General features: G+C 40.2%; 1 protein-coding gene across 3 annotated transcripts in view; it reads right to left on the bottom strand.

Moving 5' to 3' along the window:
• The window catches only part of NOL4 (nucleolar protein 4), a 245823-nt gene that overhangs the window by 31199 nt on the left and 194820 nt on the right, over positions 1–19804 (bottom strand). For 2 of the 3 annotated variants that reach the window (XM_065399159.1, XM_065399160.1), the window contains one exon: positions 8153–8266. The exons of the other annotated variant lie outside the window; for it this stretch is intronic. In XM_065399159.1, coding sequence (XP_065255231.1) covers positions 8153–8266 — 114 coding nt within the window. The remainder of the gene's footprint in view (positions 1–8152; positions 8267–19804) is intronic. 3 annotated transcript variants of the gene reach the window in all.

Below are 19804 nucleotides of genomic sequence, written 5' to 3'. Positions count from 1 at the left end.
ATATATGTATCAAATTTAATACCTTTTGGACTGAGGAATATTTTTGTCTGCAATATCCAACATTCCTTTCTAACGGCATCTATTAATAACAAAGAACCCAATCCTGAACCAGTGAAATCACTAGGAGTTTTGCCATTAACTTGAAAGGCAGCAGGATTTAAATTACAATGCTGCTTATATTCCTACTCTTGACAATATGGCTATTGCATTGTGGGTAGAAAGCTAAATTTCTCAATGCTTGCACATAATTTGATCTCTCGACAATAATCCATACCCAGCTAAATTGTGCCTGCATAACATTTTGTGCCTCAGTGGTTAGAACGTATAATTTGGAAGCACAAAAGGAAATTGTAGTTCAACTCAGAAGTGAAATAAGCATTTGGTGGGGATCTGGAGGGAGAGGAAAAAGGCCTAAACCAAAAACTTGTGTGCATGCACACGTGTGTCTATTTATGTGAGGATGCCAAATTATTCTCAGAGATGGTTTATTAATCTATGGTCAAAACTGTCCAATTTGTATACCTGAAATTAGATATCCGAATCCCTATTCAGACAACTAGTACTTCACTGCATTAATCTCAGGTTTTCTGATTTTTCCGAGGTGCGAAGTATTCTCCAGCTTCTATTGACACGCACGGACTAAAGTTTGAAACTTCTGGCCTATTACGTTTGTGTTAGCATTCCTGTTTTTAATAGGCTGCTTTTAATTGCCTCAAATAGAAAGGATTTTTCTAATTGCTCTTTTATAGTCTAAAAGACTCAACAAACCTCCCATTCTCAAATGCAAACATTTTGAGCCTGATTCTGCTAGTTCCTTAAGCAGATGCACAGTGGAGTGATGGCTCAAGGAGCCTTCCCTCCATTCCTTGCAATGCTGTCATGCACAGGCCAGGCACAATTGCAGTGTCTTTTCGGTCTGCTCTTCCAGGGGCACTTGGTGCCCCAAAGGGAGCCAGGAGGAGGCAAGGCCTTATTCCTTCCACACCAGCCTGCACAGAGGGAGTGGGGAAAAGCTGCACCCTATAATGGGCTGTTGTTCCCCATGCATGCTGAGGAGCTCTGGTAGGCATTGTTAGTTCCTGAGGCGGAACATGTCCCATGCTCCCACTGGGGCAGTGTAGCCTCATACCACTCTTTACTATAAGGATTGCCTTAAAGGCACAATCTAACCTTTTGTTAGGAGGTATTTTTGCATGCTTGCTTTTTCTGTAGCAAATGTTGCCCAAATCTGCACTTGATACAGAAATGAAGAATATAAACAACAGAATAAAAAGAGGCACGTAGGAACCCTGCAATTTGTTTCTTCCTTCCTCCCAGGAGCTGCAGTGCACATTTATCTGGAAAGTAAACACCACACACGAAATTATATATTCCCCATCCTCTTTTCCTACTGTCTGAACTGTAATCCAGGAGATAACTGCTCCCTGTCAACATTTAGAACCAATGCATTAAAGGCAGTGCTGAGATTCTAACTCTCAGTCCTTAAGTACAAAGGATTAGAGGCCTTAATTCTTTCTCCGTGCTGAAACCCTGATACAATGGTCCTGGAACGGTCCATTCCCTCATTGCCATATAAATTAATTTCTTCCAAAACAGTTTTGCAATTATCTATAATTTGTCCACAGATAATTTCTTCCTTTCTGAACGGCGATATTGGCTGCTCCTGGTGTGTGGCAGCTGGACAGCTCTTTTGTTAACAAAACAGTACTTGAAGAGTCTTCCCCAAGCATCAACCCCCTTGTTACCACGGAGTCACCTCGAGAGAAGGTGCCACAAATTGGCTGAAGGTAGATCATTAACATGAACTTGCAAACCCGAATTGATTTAAAAGTGAACATTTAGGAATTAGACAAATGGAATGAAACACAATAGCAGTGGCTTCAACTAAGTGGCAGTATGTGTGCACTTTTATTAACATTCAGATGTATTGCATTAGTGCAGAACTTACATCCACTCTGCAGCATGCATTTGTATCAAGCTGCTCTATTCAGGCTGCTGCTATGACAACTATCCAGAGGCAAATGTCAGGTCAGCTCCCAGCATATGTGTCTAGGCCATAATTGCTTTGTCAGAAACCTAATAGTCATCTACTTCTACTCCCCTAGCAGCTAAAAGCAATACTGTTAAAATTACTAAATGAAGCAAAATTCTTTACCCCTCCACCATCTTATAGCATTCAGATCTGTAGATTTGTTTCTATTTTGCCAAAAACTGGAATGGCGGGGAAGAGGAGGGCAGAGGTTGTTTTTTTAAAGTCTCCACATCTTTGCCAATTTATCTTTCATTTATGTTACTCTGTACAGTGTAGACCTGGGATTTTCAAGCATATACCTCCTCTGGGTGCTGGATATTATCTTTTAGTGCCCCGGGACATTACTAGTCGGTAATCTGTGTGGCTACAAATCACATTATGGAAAGTCATAGAGTTCTTTCGTATGGAATGGTGGTTCCTTTTTTCAAAATGTGTGTAACAGTTACAATAAAGCACACTATAACTTGCCATACTCAAGAGGCAATGAAAAGGCTGAATAATTAACAGATACAGTTATTTTTAAATTACAGAAACTGATGATTTCCACGGGGTTCAGAAATGTAACGTGAAAGTCCATCTTAATGTTGTGACTAAATCAGAACCGATTTAACTCTTAGATAAATAGATCCTTCTTTGGTACTTGAAGAAATAATGAAACTAGAGACAGATAAGACGAGATTAACACTGAGTTGTTTTTAAACTCTCTCAAGTGTATGATCCCATATCAAGAATTAAAGAAAATCTGAATATAACTGGTTTCTTCACTGGAAAAGAAATTGTCTCCCATGCGCATATGGAGACATACACATATTCTGACAGCTTCATCGTACTACCACACATTTGCCTTATAGGCAAAAATAAATAATAGTTGAATTAAATCAAATTCAACTAATTTGGACTTCTGGCTTTTGCATGACAATTATTATTATGGTGTTTCTGTGTAGGGAATATATGATGACATCAGCTATGGCTGGCTAGGAAGCTGTCTGATTTTTATTACTCAGAACTAGTCTCTGGAATCAAAAGGAAGCTGTACCCTTTATATTTACTTTTTTAAAGAGAGGAAATCTATAAAAGCCTACTTCTTAATTTGTACATTCTGTACAATATTTCAGCTCAGCACTCTCTGAAAAGTCGGCTAATTTAAAAATCACAGCTCTTTAGTCATAATGAAACTAAAATGACAAAATGATTTCTCATGAAATAATGAATGCTTGCTGGTCTAATATCAGGTTGAAAATTAAAAGTAGTGAATATATAGTGGGCTAAATCCTTGGGTGTGGCAAAGGAGCACCCAGTGTAGTTTGGGGATGAATGGGGTGCAAAGAGGAAGTTAAAACACCTTTGTATTCCCCTGATCCTGGGCTGTCTATGTGCTGGACCTGTCTTCTGGCATAATGGAGAAAGATCTGATGGTATCCTGTCTTCACACACTAACCCTGGCCACAGGGTGGGAAACTGAGTCCAAATCATTGTGCTGGTTCTACACCCCAGGATCCCCTTGTGCTAAGGTGCTCCTTCCCATGACAGGGTACAGTGAATTGAAGGTCACTTTGCATGAGCAGCACACAGCAACCTGAATCCAGGAGACAATCTGGTCTGCTATCTTCAGAAATACATATGAATATTATTCACATACACAATATTGTGTGTGTAATAGGACAGATCCTTATCTGATATACATCAGTGTAGCTCCACTGAAGTCAGAAGAGCTACATCAATTTACACCAGCCGGAGATCTTGCCAAATATGTATATTTGTATAGAAAGAGACCCATACACTCATCCAGACATAAACGTTACAAGTTAGACTAGAGCTCACACACTGAACGAGCTGTTTTAACCTGCTATCTTTCTCTTTCCACCTTCCCCTGCCCTACTCCCCTATCATGAGCCCAGATACTCTTTTGGTGGCAAGTTTCCTCTCACTTTTTTGCCTCATTTAAAAACAAGCAGTATTTTGTTATACATAAAACCTACAACGTAAGCAAATGGGAAAACCATAAGAATTCATTCTAAATATAATAGAGAAAAAAGGTGCATAATGTTATATACGACATTTGTGTCCAAATAACAATAAAGATGATTTTTTCCAATATTGTTCTCATTTCCTTATTTTCCTGTTTTGAAATCATTCTTCTCCTCACTCTCTCTTATAAAAAGGAAGGGTCGGTGCAAATTACATGCAAATTAGTGACAGAGAGAGGAAGGGAAAAAATCCTCTTTTTCCTTTTCATTCTTCCATGGATGAAAAGAGAACCACTCTCATCCTTCCCTGAAAGCCAAGAACATCCACATATTTTGGGAGATTCATCAGAGGTCCAAGGCTCCCTGCTGGCTGCCCCTAGAAATCTGGTTGGCCCTCTCTGCTTTGGGTGGAGAGGATCCTGTGGCCAAACCCTAGGTCTCTTTTCTCACTGGGAACCACATGCCAAAGTTGCTCCAGGGCTGCCTTTATGGAGGTGTGGGTTGGGGTGGTGAAGACCAGACCATGCCCCTACCATGAGCCCAACCCTTGATGTGCTAAAATGATGCAAAGTCAGAAATTGCTAAGATTTTAGATCACACAGCAGCGCTATCAGGCCTGTGGCTGAGCTCCAGCTATGTGGCCCAGGATTCCACAGCAGGCACCTTCCCTCAGAAACTCCTTAGAGGGTTCTATAGCGAGGCATAGGTGCTGGAACTAGAAGAGCTGCCTCACCCCCTGCCTTCAAGTAGTAACAACAACCCAAATACGTGGCTTCCACCTTCAGCACCCCCACTATAAAAATTGTTCCAGTGCCATTGCAGTGAGGAGGCAATGCATGCAAAAGTTCATGCTGCCATAGTCATCACAACTTCTCTGCAGATTGCCTGTGTGCTTAGTGAGGAGACAATTAGTTCCACAGTTTATTACACATATTTCTCTATTCCCAATCAGTCTAATCAACCTAGTCCTAAGTAAGTTCCTAGTATGAAGCATACAATAAAAGAAGCTACTGTCACTGCCACGTACCTATTCACCATATGCAATGTATGTATGCAAATGTGTTTTTATTCTGTCTGTGCTAAGTTTCATTCAAAACTCTCTATTTCACAACACGCTAGACCCTACAACTCAGTGTAACGGCTTTGCATTGCATTTCACCACAGGTGCAATATGGCCCGTAAGCCAGTTTAATACTGACTCAGGGAAGATCACCCCATTGGTAAACATGATCCTTCAGTGGCACAGAGGCTCTGATGATGTCATATTCCCTCCCTGCTGCAAAAGAAGAAGGTAAAAAGGGCCACACTGACTTTCAGCTGTAGTTTTGGCCCCTCATGCCCATTTGCAGTCAACCTAAATTAGAGAAGCCCTCAGAACGTAGGCTGGAAGCAATTCCATCCAAAATCCAGCCCAGGGGTCTGATCCTGAATGGAGATGAGGCAGGACCAGGGTAGTGTAAAGGTGAGGTATGTACTACTTTTGCACACCACCTCCTGACCTGGGCTCCGGGCAAATCAACTAGACCCCACCATCTTGTCCATAATCTTTTTTTCTTGGAGCAGTTATCAGTGTATGGCGGGATAAATCCATGTACTTACAAAATATAAACACTAACTGCTGGATGACTAACACAAATTGAAATGACAATACTCTGAAGTCAGATAATATTCATCTCATATGTAAATCCTCTGCACTTATTCAGGTTTCAGACCAACCACCTGAGCCTAACCTCAAGGTAATCTAGATACATTCAAGCTAAAAAGAGCAGTTGGGTAACATCTAACACAGTCAGACAGCTAAGCATTATAGCCCAAGCTACCATGACCTAGTAAACATGTTTGTATTACTTGCAGGAAACAACTCCACAACTGACTATGCTTTAATATTACACATTCAAACATTATGGAAAGATGCTGGTCTCTCCATCGGTAAGGTTGAAGCTAGTTTCTCATTATGAGCCTGATTTTAATAAATCACATATTTTACTACCTTATTTTCGAAAATTGGATTTTTACATGGAGGGCATTAGGGCTTCAATGTAGCAAAGCATGTAAGTAGTCACATGACTTCTCCCATGCTTCATGTTAAGCACAGGCTCGAGTGGTCTTCTAGATTAGGGCCACATTTATCATTGTCTTTGTCAGAATACAGCAAGGAAGTTGCTCATAAAATGCAATATTTGTCACTGTCACACAAAAGAGTACACAAAGAGAGCTTGCATCTTTATGGTGCAAAGATGGGGGATTTTTTTTTTTCTTCCTAGTGGATAAAGTGTTACATGTGGATACTATAATAAAACACTTAAATACAAAAGATAGAGCATTTGAGGTTGATGCCTTCTCTTTTAATATCTGGGAGTGAAAGTAATTAGTATCATCAACAATTCTGTTTGTCTTTAATAAAAATTAAATAACTAAAAACAATTTGGGGTTACCTTTGATTTGACTTTTGCATTAGATCTTTTCATTGACAAACTGTTGTTGGGCTGATTATTCATCAAAACTGTTGTTGAAATTAACACTGTTTACCAAATGGTTTTTAAAATACTTGTCTTGGAAGGCAAAATATTTTAAACCCTCAAACTACTATTTGAGATTGGTATATAACACAGTCCCAACAGCCTGTTATGGGGCACATTGCGCCTGAGGGGACAGCAGGGTCAGAGAGAACAGAGTTCAAGAAGTCACCACCACATATGCCCAGTTAGGGGCCCGGCACAATCCCAGTCCTTGTGCTCAGGGAGTGCAAGGACTCTGTAATTCTAGCATCAACAGTGGTAGGACTCCCTGAAGTATGTGGGGAGAGGCAAGGAAGGGTACCCGCCACTCTCCACATCTACTAGTGGAGGTGGGTCCATGCAGTGGGAAATGAATGCTCACTCTGAGAGGCAATATACCTGCCTCAGGCAGTTTTCAGAATAGATGGATACAAGATTTCTGCATAGCTGAATTTATATATCGTAACTATGGCTAGGATTTGCTTAGGAGTCTAAGCGAGTTAAGTACCTAACCCCCTTTGGTTTGCAATGGGATCTGGTTGACTAACTCCCTGAGGTTCCTTTGAAAATCCCATCCCATATATTATACATATAATATATATGTATTTTACATACCTGTAACTAATCGACCTTAAGGTGTATCCATAACATTAATTGAAATGTCACAAAAGACAAAATATCATCAAAAAGACATAGCAATATACATTTCCAGACTCTTAGCTATCAGCAATCTAAGGATAATCCTAAGCATCCACTGTTCCAAGAAAGGCTAGAGAAAGTAGATAAAGGCAAAACGTCCATCCCTTTGGAAAAGTCCATACAAAGAAAAAGTTTATCAACCATGAGTTTAAGTCAAGTTTCAATACAGTTGTAGTGTCTTTGGGCTTTTACTTTACAATATCATCAGATAAAATAAAACACACTTATTTTTTTAAATAAAAAGGTCAGACATTCACCATGATCTTGGAGCAATTAAATAAGCAAAAGCTAAGACTGGCTACCACTTTGATTTTAAGAAGTTGGAAAGGAAGCATGATGTTTCCAGCAAATAAAATGCAAACAGTTAAAACTCTAACATACAGTATACTACATACTGAATAACATAAGAATAAAATAAGATAAATATTGATATGAATTTTAAAAGACTGATTTACAAGAGAACGGACAGTACAGTAGTTTGGGAAATCTCTCAGTAACCTTTCTACTAAAAACAAATAGGTATTTCCACCCTTCATTATATTTATAAATTCACACACAAAGGAAGATTATACATATATAAATAATGTAAAGTATAATTGTATAATTTTATATACATATATATTTTATGCATGTACTGTACATTATGTATATTATTTGTATATATAATATATACACATACAATACATAAAGTACACAACTATTACACACAGATGTATGATAATCTCTTTATCCATCCATTCACACTAGATATGCTCAACACATTTCTAAACACCTACACAATGTAGTTACAAGGCATTTTCATGTATTTATTTAAAACATAAAATCCATAGACATTTAATTATTTTTGCTAACAGTAAGTATAAGAGATGTACCACCCCTCTGCGTGATACCCTATGTAAATTACCCTCATTCCGTTAATTATAAATATGGATGTGGTAGACCCCAAATAACAGTACCTGCTGTCTATCCAACCGCATTCTTTTTGCAGCATTTCTACTTTCACTCTCACAGGCTGAAGCCAGGATACTCTCTGCTACTGCTGAAGTAAGGTGTGAGGGAATAGGTCGTGACTAAGAAAGAGAAAAAAAACAAAAAAATTATTACTAGGATAATAACCAGACCTGCTGTTTCCTTATCGGAGCACATAAAACTGTCATATAGGCTGGAGAGTCCATTCACTGAAATGTAATTTATATCAACAAAAAGGGGAAATGGAAATTGTAAAGATGAAAAATGAAAACTAGTTAGAGGTTAAAGCTGCAGTTGATCCACACAGATCCATCAAAAGCACTTTCTTTTCCCACAGCTCTATTGTCCATTGTATTTAGTCTGGCTCATTAGGCTGCATTTTGAACAGACAGCGGCATATTCTCTGTGTTTCAGCAGCACCCTGGTTGTCTGATTCTTGCTAAGGAAACGGAAAAGACTTTTATCCTGTACAGCATATGACAGAGATGAGCAGTGTTTTTAAACTCGTAAAAAAAAAAAAAAAAAGACAGGGTTGAAACTTCACTCAAACGTAACAGATTGTCAGAACATTTCAGAGCAGTCCATATGTAATGTCATGAACATTTACATTTCTTGCTGCAATATGATTGATGTTATTTAAATGATTTTTTAAAAATCTATATGTATTTTGACACAGTAGCATATGTCAGGCCTCTATCAATTTACGTAGCTTTCAAGGTTCCAGCTAAATTCTGAAAAACTCACATTACTAGTTTTACAACATTTACATATTTTAGTTTTAAGTTGCATATAAATCAAGTGAATCCTAAAGTTTTATTAGCTCTACAGTTGGCTGTGAATGCAATAAGACTTTCTATAACAATTAAATAAGGACAATCACATACTATTTGCATTCGTTTCTCTGTAATGATATGCAAAAATCATTTCACTGAAAGATGAAGCTCATAATGAATATCTCAACCTGTTTTCTTAATTAAGCTACATACAAAGATAGATCAGAAATTTCAAGAAAATAAGCCATATGAGGATGATGCCGTACACATTGTTATGGATACAAGCACATTTTAGGGGGATAAAACATATTGGACCAGATCCTCAGCTTGCATAAGTTCGTATAGCTTCCTTTCCTGCTGAGTAAATTGCCTGCCATTTATTCTCTATAGAATTTCATCAAATTTTAGGCAACAGAATAAATATGTACCTGCTATGAAATTCCACTGAGTATCAGAAACAATTTTAGGCATTTTCCAAACAAACTCAGAACAGGTTCTTTGAATTGGCATACCTGACTTCAGATTAAGAACAATATACCAAAATTATGAGCAACATGTTACCAAGACTTCATTTTTAACCAATAGAACACAACACATCATATTTCTCAGCTTTGGCTAACTGTACTTTAACATGTAGTATCAATTTAATATCTGATATTGTACCTCCTATAATGGGTGGAATATATCCTATCTTTGCAGAGAGATGGAATGAGTGAACATCAGGGCCTGCTCCAGGGTTTTTGCCGCCCCAAGCGGCGCAAAAAAAAAAAAAAAAAAACGAAAAAAAAAAGTGCCGCGATCCCAATCGGCGGCGGCAATTCAGCGGGAGGTCCTTTGCTCCGAGCGGGAGTGAGGGACCATCCGCCGAATTGCCGCCGAATAGCTGGACATGCTGCCCCTGTCTGGAGTGGCCGCCCCAAGCTCCTGCTTGGCAAGCTGGTGCCTGGAGCCGGCCCTGGTGAACATATGTCTTTTCCATCTCCAAATACTACAGACTTGATTCTCTCCACACTTACACCAGAATGAATCAAGAGTAAAATCCATTGAAATCAGTGGTGTTCCTCTGGAGTAAAACAAATGTTAATATAAGACAAATTAGGTGTTGTGATCCTATAATAGAATATACATTCTGCCACGTCAGTCCAAAAGTCAAGTTTAAGAACTTGTTTTCCCAACATAAACAATGAGTTCTCATGTATGTAGGAGGAAAATCAAGTTTGTTTAAGACGAGACTTGTTTCTCTGATGTTAAATCCTGGTGTCACGGACAATCAAACAATTTTAATATTACAACACAAGTAGATGCGTTTCTCTGAGTTCTAGAGCAAGGCAGTAGCCTTATTAGAAAGGGATATTTTAATGATGTAGAACTACTGCACTAATTTAGTCTTCTAGAGTTGCTAGATTATTCAGAGAGCATCATTGCTTAACTTGGCCATGATTCTTTCATGCTATGTCCCCCTATGTATTAGGTGGCAGTCTCACTATTAATACCACTGTTTTATGAACTCCTCAAGGTACACTGACTATGGAGTCTCCCAAAGGATATGGAAACAGTCACACCGTGGCAAACCTGATTTCCAGAGTACCAGAAGCCAAGAGCATATATCTAGCAAATTCCTCCAGGTCAAATCGTTAGTTAGAGCGCAAACAAACATACCTCCATGTGGAGTCCTATGGGCAGATAAATGGGCCAGAAAATTACATGTCCAACCAGATATTAAAATGACTCCAAATCCTTCCAGATTACATTCCCATAAAGGAAACATAGGTTCACCGAAACATTTGTAAAACAATGTTTTGCCCACCAGTAATATCAAGCAGTCAAGTGATCACAGACCCAGAAAGTGGCAATAATGTCTATCACCTAAAATACAAAACCTAATATTTAGCATCTGGAGAGTCAGAGGAGACCTTTTAATCAGAAAACAGAGTGGGTCCTGGGGGGGTAGAAAAGGGAACATTTACTGCTTGCAAGATGTGCTATTAATCCCCCGCCTTTTATCCTGGTCGCTATGGATGAATCTTGGTACACTAGTGTAAAGGATAAACTGGGGGAAACTTATCAGGAAAATTCAGCGTAAGCCTGAATCATCTGAGAAACAAAAATATTATAAAAATAACACCATACAGGAGGCTGTTCAGGAGGCTAATTTAGGTTCAGATTCTGCTGATTTTAATCAGGTTGAGTAGTATCTTACTTTGGGATTGTTTCAATGGCAGCATTAAGTCTTTTGTTACTGATAGAACATACTTAGCATTGCTGTTTCATATATAATAACTCTTTCTGACTCAAGGCCAGGGCTTGGTTCTCTTTACACTTAACACTGGTGTAAAAAAGAAAAATTCCACTGGAGTTACACAAGTGTAAAATGAAGGAGAATCGGGCCTCCAATCTTTTCTACACCAACATAGAGGACTCAAAGGGCTATTTTGATTCCTGTGATATCAAGTAAGACAAACTGATTCAAAATGATGACGAAAATATAAGCTTTAGAACATGGAAGAGTGGCAAGTGAAAATATCAGTATCCTCCTTTATTTATGTTTCAGTAATTTTTAAGATGAAGAGAGAACATTGATGGATAAAACTTGAGGAGGATCTTAAGAGCAGTTTGGTAGATAGACTCTTGAAAAGTAGCATATACCTCTGTCCATCACATGACAGTTGTATTGGAAATACAGTAACTCCTCACTTAATGTTGTAGTTATGTTCCTGAAAAATGCGACTTTAAGCGAAACGATGTTAAGTGAATCCAATTTCCCCATAACAATTAATGTAAATGGGGGGGTTAGGTTCCAGGGGAAAAATTTTCACCAGACAAAAAAATATATATTATATAGCTATACACAAAGTATACGTTTTAAACAAACAATTTAATACTGTTCACAGCTATGCTGATTGTGAAGCTTGGTTGAGGTGGTGAAGTTAGAGGGTGGAAGAGGGAGGGATATTTCCCAGGGAATGCCTTGCTGCTAAATAATGAACTAGCACTCGGCTAAGCCCTCAAGGGTTAACACATTGTTGTTAACGTAGCCTCTCACACAAGGCAGAACGAACACGAGGGCGGGGAGACAGCATAGCAGACAGAGACAGACACACACCTTGTGTGTGGGAGAGAGAGAGCGAGAGATGCACACTGCCCCTTTAAGTAAGCTGACCCACTCTTAAGTGCATTGTCTTTTTAAGTGGCTCAGGAAGTTGAGACAGCAGCTGCTGCCCCAAGCTCTCTCTGTCTCTCTCCGTCGGTGTCCCCTCCCTGCTCCAGGGCCGGCTCCAGGCACCAGCCCACCAAGCTTGTGCTTGGGGTGACACCTGGAGGGGGGCGGCGCGGCGCTCCGGCCACCGGGGAGAGCGGGGCCATGGCCGGGCTCGCCGCCCTGCCCCCGGCGCTCTGGCCGCCGGGGGGAGAGCGGAGCCCCGGCTGGGGCTTGCCGCCCTGCCCCCGGCGCTCTGGCCGCCGGGGGGAGAGCGGAGCCCCAGCCGGGGCTCGCCGCCCTCCTCCCAGGGCTCCGGGCGCCCTCCCCCCCGGCGCCCTCCCCCCGGCCGCCGGGGGGAGAGCAGAGCCCCCGCCGGGGCTCACCGCCCTCCTCCCAGGGCTCTGGCCGCCCTCCCCCCCGGCGCCCTCCCCCCGGCTGCCGGGGGGAGAGCGGAGCCCCCGCCGGGGCTCGCCGCCCTCCCCCCGGGGCTCCGGCCGCCCTCCCCCCCCCCCTGCTGGGGGGGGGGAGGGCGGCCGGAGGCTTTTTTGCCTGGGGCGGCAAAAAAGCCAGAGCCGGCCCTGCCCTGCTCTATATGGAGAAGGGGTAAGTGGGGTGCAGGAGCAGGGGGGAGGGGGACACCCTGACATTAGCCCCCTCTTCCCCCCCTGCAGAGCAAGCAGGAGTCTCTGGGAGCTGCTCCAAGGCAGAGGGCAGGAGCAGCACATGGCAGTGGGGAGAGGGACAGCTGAACTGCCAATTGATAGCCTGTTGGGAGGCTGCAGCACAGGGAACTTAGGGGAGCGGGAGCTGATAGGGGGCTGCCAGTCCACCCTGGTTACAAGCCCCCACCAGCTAGCTCCAACGGGCTGCTCTTCCTGCAAACAGTGGACAAAGCAGGTAGCTGCCAAACGACATTAGAAGGGAGCATTGCACAACTTTAAATGAGCATGTTCCCTAATTGATCAGCAACGTAACAACAAAACAACGTTAACTGGGACGACTTTAAGTGAGGAGTTACTGTACCCATTTGTTCACTTGGAAAATTAAAATAGGTACTCATATAACTAAAACAATAGTAATATTTTGCATGTGTATATACAATAGAACCTTAGAGTTACGAACACTTCAGGAATGGAGGTTGTTTGTAACTCTGAAATGTTCGTAACTCTGAACAAAATGTTATGGTTGTTCTTTCAAAAGTTTACAACTGAACATTAACTTAATGCAGCTTTGAAACTTTACAATGCAGAAGAAAAATGCTGCTTTTAACCATCTTAATTTAAATGAAACAAGCACAGAAATAGTTTCCTGACCTTGTCAAATTTTTTTTTTTTTTTTTTTTTAATTTTTCCCTTTATATTTTTAGTAGTTTACGTTTAACACACTGCTGTACTGTACAGTATTTGGGTTTGGTTTTTTTTTTTTTTTTGGTCCCTGTTGCCTGATTGCCTACTGCCGGTACCAAATGAGGTGTGTGGCTGACCAGTCAGTTTGTAACTCTGGTGTTTGTAACTCTGAGGTTCTACTGTAGTGCCTTCCATCTATACACCACTGAGGGCAACAACCAACTTGTGCTGAGCATGTAACACAACAGAGGAGTAAGGAAATGTTGGCCCAGAGCAAAAGGATAACCTCTCTATCCTTACACAAAAGATCACAGGTTTGGGTCTTTGGCATCTACATAGAATGGATCTTGGGTTTTAAGGTCTTCTTCAAATGACTCACATACACTAAGCTTAATGGAACTCCATTTACCGATCTCAGAGAGATGAATAGCCAAGTCCATCCCTGCAGCACTGGAACCTGTGATTCCAGGGAATTCACTCCTGATGCTTATACCACTAAGGAATATTAAACAGAGAAAGTCAATAGGAATAATTTAATCTTTATTTCTTCAATTGCAGAAAAGTCCCCAAATGCATCTTGAAGAAGGATTAAGAGTAGGGATGATACCTAGAAAAGTGTTGTTGATGGAACACTTGTGACCCATTTCTGTTATTGGGGTAGCAGAAAAATGCTCCGTCCCCCTGACTAATTAAATTGCCAATATGTTGCTTCATTTTCAGGCCACATTCTGCGATAGTCGGAGGTAGCTTCGATATTGCTTCTGTCTAAACTATTATCTGTATTTAAAGAAATGACAATTTCACTATGTGAACACAAAACCATTGTATTAACCGTGACTTTATGTACGGTTTAAGCGGATGGCTATTTTGTCCAAATCAGAACCAGAGGTTGGCACTTGCATGAAGATGCTCACTCACCATCCCTTCATAGTCATGCACCCCCACCACGCCTTTGGAGAAATCTTACATAATACTGGAAGCAATATTTGCAGATTTCATTGTACAAAATTAAATTAGCTGATGGCATTGCTCTGTAACAGAGAAGGTCAAAGAACTATGGGCCTGATTTAAAACAATTTGAAGTCAATGGACTAATGGAATTTGGATCAGGCATTCAAAGATGGTAAATCAATAATCAATAGTATATTTAACTAATTAGGCATACTTTACCAGTGGAGAAGCACTGCAAGGTGGTTGATTCTTTTACTAAATTGAAACTTGAATAGCTTGGTCCTGAATCACAAAAAAATTGGCTTACCTGTGTATGCGATCTGCTTGCTTAATATAACAGAGATTGTCATATTTCATATTAGGGATATAATATAAAACTATTGTGCAAGTCACCCAAATATGAGATAGCCATATTCTCAGTTTAAAGTGATGTACATAAACAGTATCTTCATGGAAAAAATAAATATCTTTTTTGCCATATAAACACAAACCCCATATTTCTATATAAACTAAAAATAGGCCATCATGTGTTAGATTTAGATACAGTTATTGGTGAAAGTCTGACAAAATTTAGATAATGATTTCCTGGAAGACATTTGTTTAAACTGAAAAGGTCCAGATATCCCTTGTGGAAAAGTTTGCAATGCTACTGCACATATTCTAAACAGAGAGCTGTAGTCCGTAGGATTACTATTTTAGCACATTTCATGAGGGCTTATATTAACTTACAGCACAAATAAATGCCTACCTTTTCATACAGAAATTTGGTCTAAGTGTTCTAAGATGTATGTTTCACAAAGGTCTGAGTCAATTTATAAAAAAGCATAGAGCTAACTATAAAGAGTGGATGAGGCATATGTGAAACCCCCTGCTCCCTGCTGAAAAACTGAACTTTAGATCAGGATATTTGTACAGAAATACTCTCCAATATTTTAGGGCAATTAATGTTGAAAACTAGAATCTCCAAATACCAGGTGACGTTACTTGTAAACACAGACCTGAGCACACTACTTTCTCTTTTGCTTACAGACACCAGTACAAATGTATGGATGGGAATGAACCTTAAATGTTACCTTAATATAAAAAGCATATGGGCTCAAATTTTCAAAGGTATGTAGGCACCTCAAGATGCAGACAGGTACCTACTCAGATTCTCAAAAGGGCCTAGTTGTCTAACTCCACTGATTTCCCACTATGTGCCTGTCTGCATCTTTAGGCACCTAAATACCTTTGTCCCATAGTGCACTAATTGTACTTCAGCTCTTATAATACACAGCTTAAGACTGGTTTAATACTAACACACACGTTATTAGTCACAACTTTTTCACCGTAATATATAAGATCCTCCACATATCTATATTAACACTTAGCACTTATATAACACTTTTCCTATGAAAACCTTTAACTGATTTACAAGAGAAAGTAATAATCATCTTCAAATGACAGATTTTTAACAATTTTAATTGTATACTACAGAACTCTGCTATATTTACATTTTGTCTCATCTCACACTTTTTTCAGCCTACACAATACTGTGATGTCAATTAAATAGAAAAATCTCAACCGTAAGAGTACCACATAACTTATACTCACCAACATCTTGTTAAAGAATTAAGATTGCAAAGGATTCTTGAGAAATGTGTTGGGGTTTTTTCTGAAGCACTCACACACACTAGGAAGCATGCAATTCAAACCTAACACAATAGGCTTGTTTGAGCTTTATACTGTTTATAGATTGAAGTACAGTACTGCACTCTATTGGATGTACTGGTATAATTTTTATTTAGCACTAGCTCTTCGTAAAATATGAAGAATTTGATTGTCGTTTTAATGCTTGCAGCACTGTATTTTTCCTTGAATTTTGACATATTTTACTTATTCTTTCAGTCTACATAGATGCTATGATAAGTATCCAATTCCACCATCTATTAGTGAAATAAAAGAAACAACTAGAAACAACTGGAAAAAGTAAAAACCAAGGGGACTTTTGTGCATGCTCTGTGGAGATCAGGTTATTTTTCAGTTTTCAGAAGTATGTTTAATTGAATTATCATATATTGCCATTTGATTACAGCAGTGTCTAAACTACAATGCCATATTCCTGTCTGCACATAATATTTTCAATATGTACTGGGAAAAGGCTCACTATATGCTCTTTGCTACACAGAACCCAGTTTGGTAACAATGTGCAGGAGTATGTGCTGTAGATCCCTAGGAGTAGCTGAGACTTGCAGTACTTCCAGAACAAAAAGGAAGCAAAGTCCACTTAACATTTCAAAATGGCCTACATTGCCCCTTATGCCCCTTAAGCACGCCCTGCTCCAAGTCAGAGAGGTCAAGCTATAGTAACAACCACTTGTGATGTGTTTGCAGAAAAGCATGAGGGGATAGAGGCAACCAAGTGACACATGCCAGCCAATCACAATTCTCCTCCCTTTGGTTGTTGGGGTTGCCAGTCCTCCAGGATTGTCCTGGAGTCTCCAGGAATTAAAGATTAGAGATCTTTGGTGGCTAGGGGGAATGCGGTGGACATAATATTACTGGACTTCAACCAGGCTTTTGACACAGTCCCACATGACATTCTGATAAGTAAGCTGGAGAAATGTGGGCTTGGCGGAACTACCATTAAGTGGATACATAATTGGTTAAACTGCAAACAAAGAGTAACTATTAATGGAATGATGAGGGATTGGAGGGAGAACTCAAGTAGGGTTCCACAGGGATCTCTTCTGGGTCCAATGTTGTTTAACATCTTTATTAATGACCCGGATGTAGGAACAGAGAGCATGCTGATCAAATTTGCGGATAACAAAAAAGCTGGCGGGGGAGGGGGGGAAAGTTGCCAATACTTAGGAGGATAGGGCTACGATTCAGAGGGATCTTGGAGAACTGGGCTATAGACAACAAAATGAAATTCAACAAAGACAAATGTAAGGTGCTACACTTGGGGAAGAAAAACCAATGGCACAAATACTGAATAGGTGTTAGTTGGCTTGGCAGCAACACTGCTGAGAAGGATCTGGGAGTTGTGGTGGATCACAACCTCAACATGAGTCAGCAATGAGATGCTGTTGCAAAAAAAGCAAGTGCAATTTTAGGTGGCATTAACAGAGGCAAGTCACAGGATGTGATAGTATCGCTCTACTCGGTGTTGGTTAGGCGTCAGCTGGAGTGCTGTGTCCAATTTTGATCACCATTGTAAAGAAAGAATGTGGAGAAACCGGAAAGAATCCAGAAGTGAGTGACAAAGATGATCAAAGGGATGGAATGCAAGCCATATGAGCGAAGGCTGAAGTAACTGGGTATGTTTAGCTGGAAAAGAGGAAATTAAGGGGGGACATGATAGCAGTCTTCAAATACTTGAAAGGCTGCCATAAAAAAGGAGAAAATTGTTCTCTTGCCACAGAGGGCAGGACAAGAGGCAATGGGTTCAAACTACAGCATAGCAGATCTAGATTAAGTCTCAGGAAAAAATTACTAACTGTGAGAACAATAGGACAATGGAACAGACTGCCTAGGGAGGTTGTGGAAGATCCTTCCCTGGAAATTTTCAAAAGGAGTCTAGATAGCCATCTATCTTAGATGGTTTAGATACAACATCTTGGCAGGGGGTTATTAAACTAGAAGGGACAGCAAGGTTATCTAACCCTAGGATTCCATGATTAATATTTAATTAAAGTTTATGTCATGTGATGGAACCTCCAGGAATATGTCCACCCAAAACTGGCAACCCTATCGGTTGTGCATACACAAAGGGCCAAGTCCTGCTCCAATTACTCATGAGTAGTCTCAGTGAGGTCAACGGGACTACTTGCATGAGCAAGGTGAGCAGGATTTGGTCCTACATGTTAACTGGTACTTCACAGGGGGAATGACAGAGGGGTTTAAGGATTGTTGGATGTCAGAGACCACTGACACATACAATTATATACCTACAGGTATGTCTATACTATGAGTTAGGGGTGTGATTCTCAGCTTACGTACACACACTTGTGCTAGCTCTTATCTGATCTAGCACATTAAGAATAGTAGTGTAGTCGCAGTAACGTGGGCGGCAGCAGCATCGGCGGCATGGTCTAGCCGCCCAGAGTACATACAAAAGGGGTTCAGGCAGTTTGCACTTGACATGGCTAGCTTGAGCCACTGCTCGCAGCTGCCCACACTACCATATCTACACTACTATTGTTAGCATGCTAGCTTGATGAGAGCTAGTGCATGTATGTGCACGAGTTGGGAGTCACACCCTTTACTAATAGCATAGACGTAGCCTAAGTGTTTGTACCACTCAAGCTGTAGTCTTCTCCTGTCACTCACTTCTAGATATAAATGAGGCGTTGATGACATACACAATTTGGGTGGCCTAGTCTGCTGGTGCACCTCTTTGGATCAGTGCTTTGGGCTTCCATATTATTTCCATATGATCTTATGGAAAGCAGATATATGAACAATATTGGTGGTTGAGAAAGGGGGGGGGAGAGGAGACAGAGGGGTTTGGCAAAGAGCCATCACCTAGACAAGAACAGATAATTAGTGCAAAGAGTACAACATGCAGGGGATCAGCTCCCCCAACTTGACTAGCCCCTCACATGGCTAGGATTCACACCTCCCTCATGGCCTGATCCAAATCATTGATTTAAATGGATTGGGCTTTCAGGCAGTAAACAGCTGGGCATCAACACTTCAAAGAGCCAGGAAACATGGAGTTTGCCTTACTTTTATTTCCTCTTTGTCTTAAGCAAATGTACTAAACCGGGCCCCCTATGTTATACTACACATATATGTCCTAATAGGACAATACAGCTAATAAAATACTATTTTAGCAAAGAGTCTGACATAAAACCAGATCCACAATCTAAGAAAAACTAGAAATATGTATATTTAATGTCATTTTGAGCTTTTCTGTATAGCTCATCAAAACTTTTAAGTCCAACCTTTTTCTGGTGAAAAATTACCTTTTTCAAAAATGAAAACCCTGATGCAAAAAGCTTTGTTTATTTGTTTGTTTGTTTTGTTTTAAATTCTAGACCTTCATTGAAATTGGCAATTTCAACATTTTGATTTTTCAGCTTTTCCCCCTGCCGCCCTTTTTGTAACTGAATAAAATAGAATAAATAATGTCTAGGTATTGGGGTTTCTTCATTTTTTTAAATTTTTCCATGCATGATTCTAACTTCTCAAAACTTCTTCAACTTTTGCAAGGTTACTGAGGAAAAATGAAACTAAATGAAACCCACATCTGAAGAAGTGGTTTTTTTACCCACGAAAGCTTATGCCCAAATAAATCTGTTAGTCTTTAAGGTGTCACCGGACTTCATATTGTTTTTGTGGATACAGACTAACACAGCTATCCCTCTGATACTTGAAACTAAT

This window comes from Emys orbicularis, chromosome 2 (genome assembly GCF_028017835.1).
Source record: "Emys orbicularis isolate rEmyOrb1 chromosome 2, rEmyOrb1.hap1, whole genome shotgun sequence".
Classification (NCBI taxonomy): domain Eukaryota; kingdom Metazoa; phylum Chordata; order Testudines; family Emydidae; genus Emys; species Emys orbicularis.
This window is presented reverse-complemented; position numbering and strand designations above follow the sequence as displayed.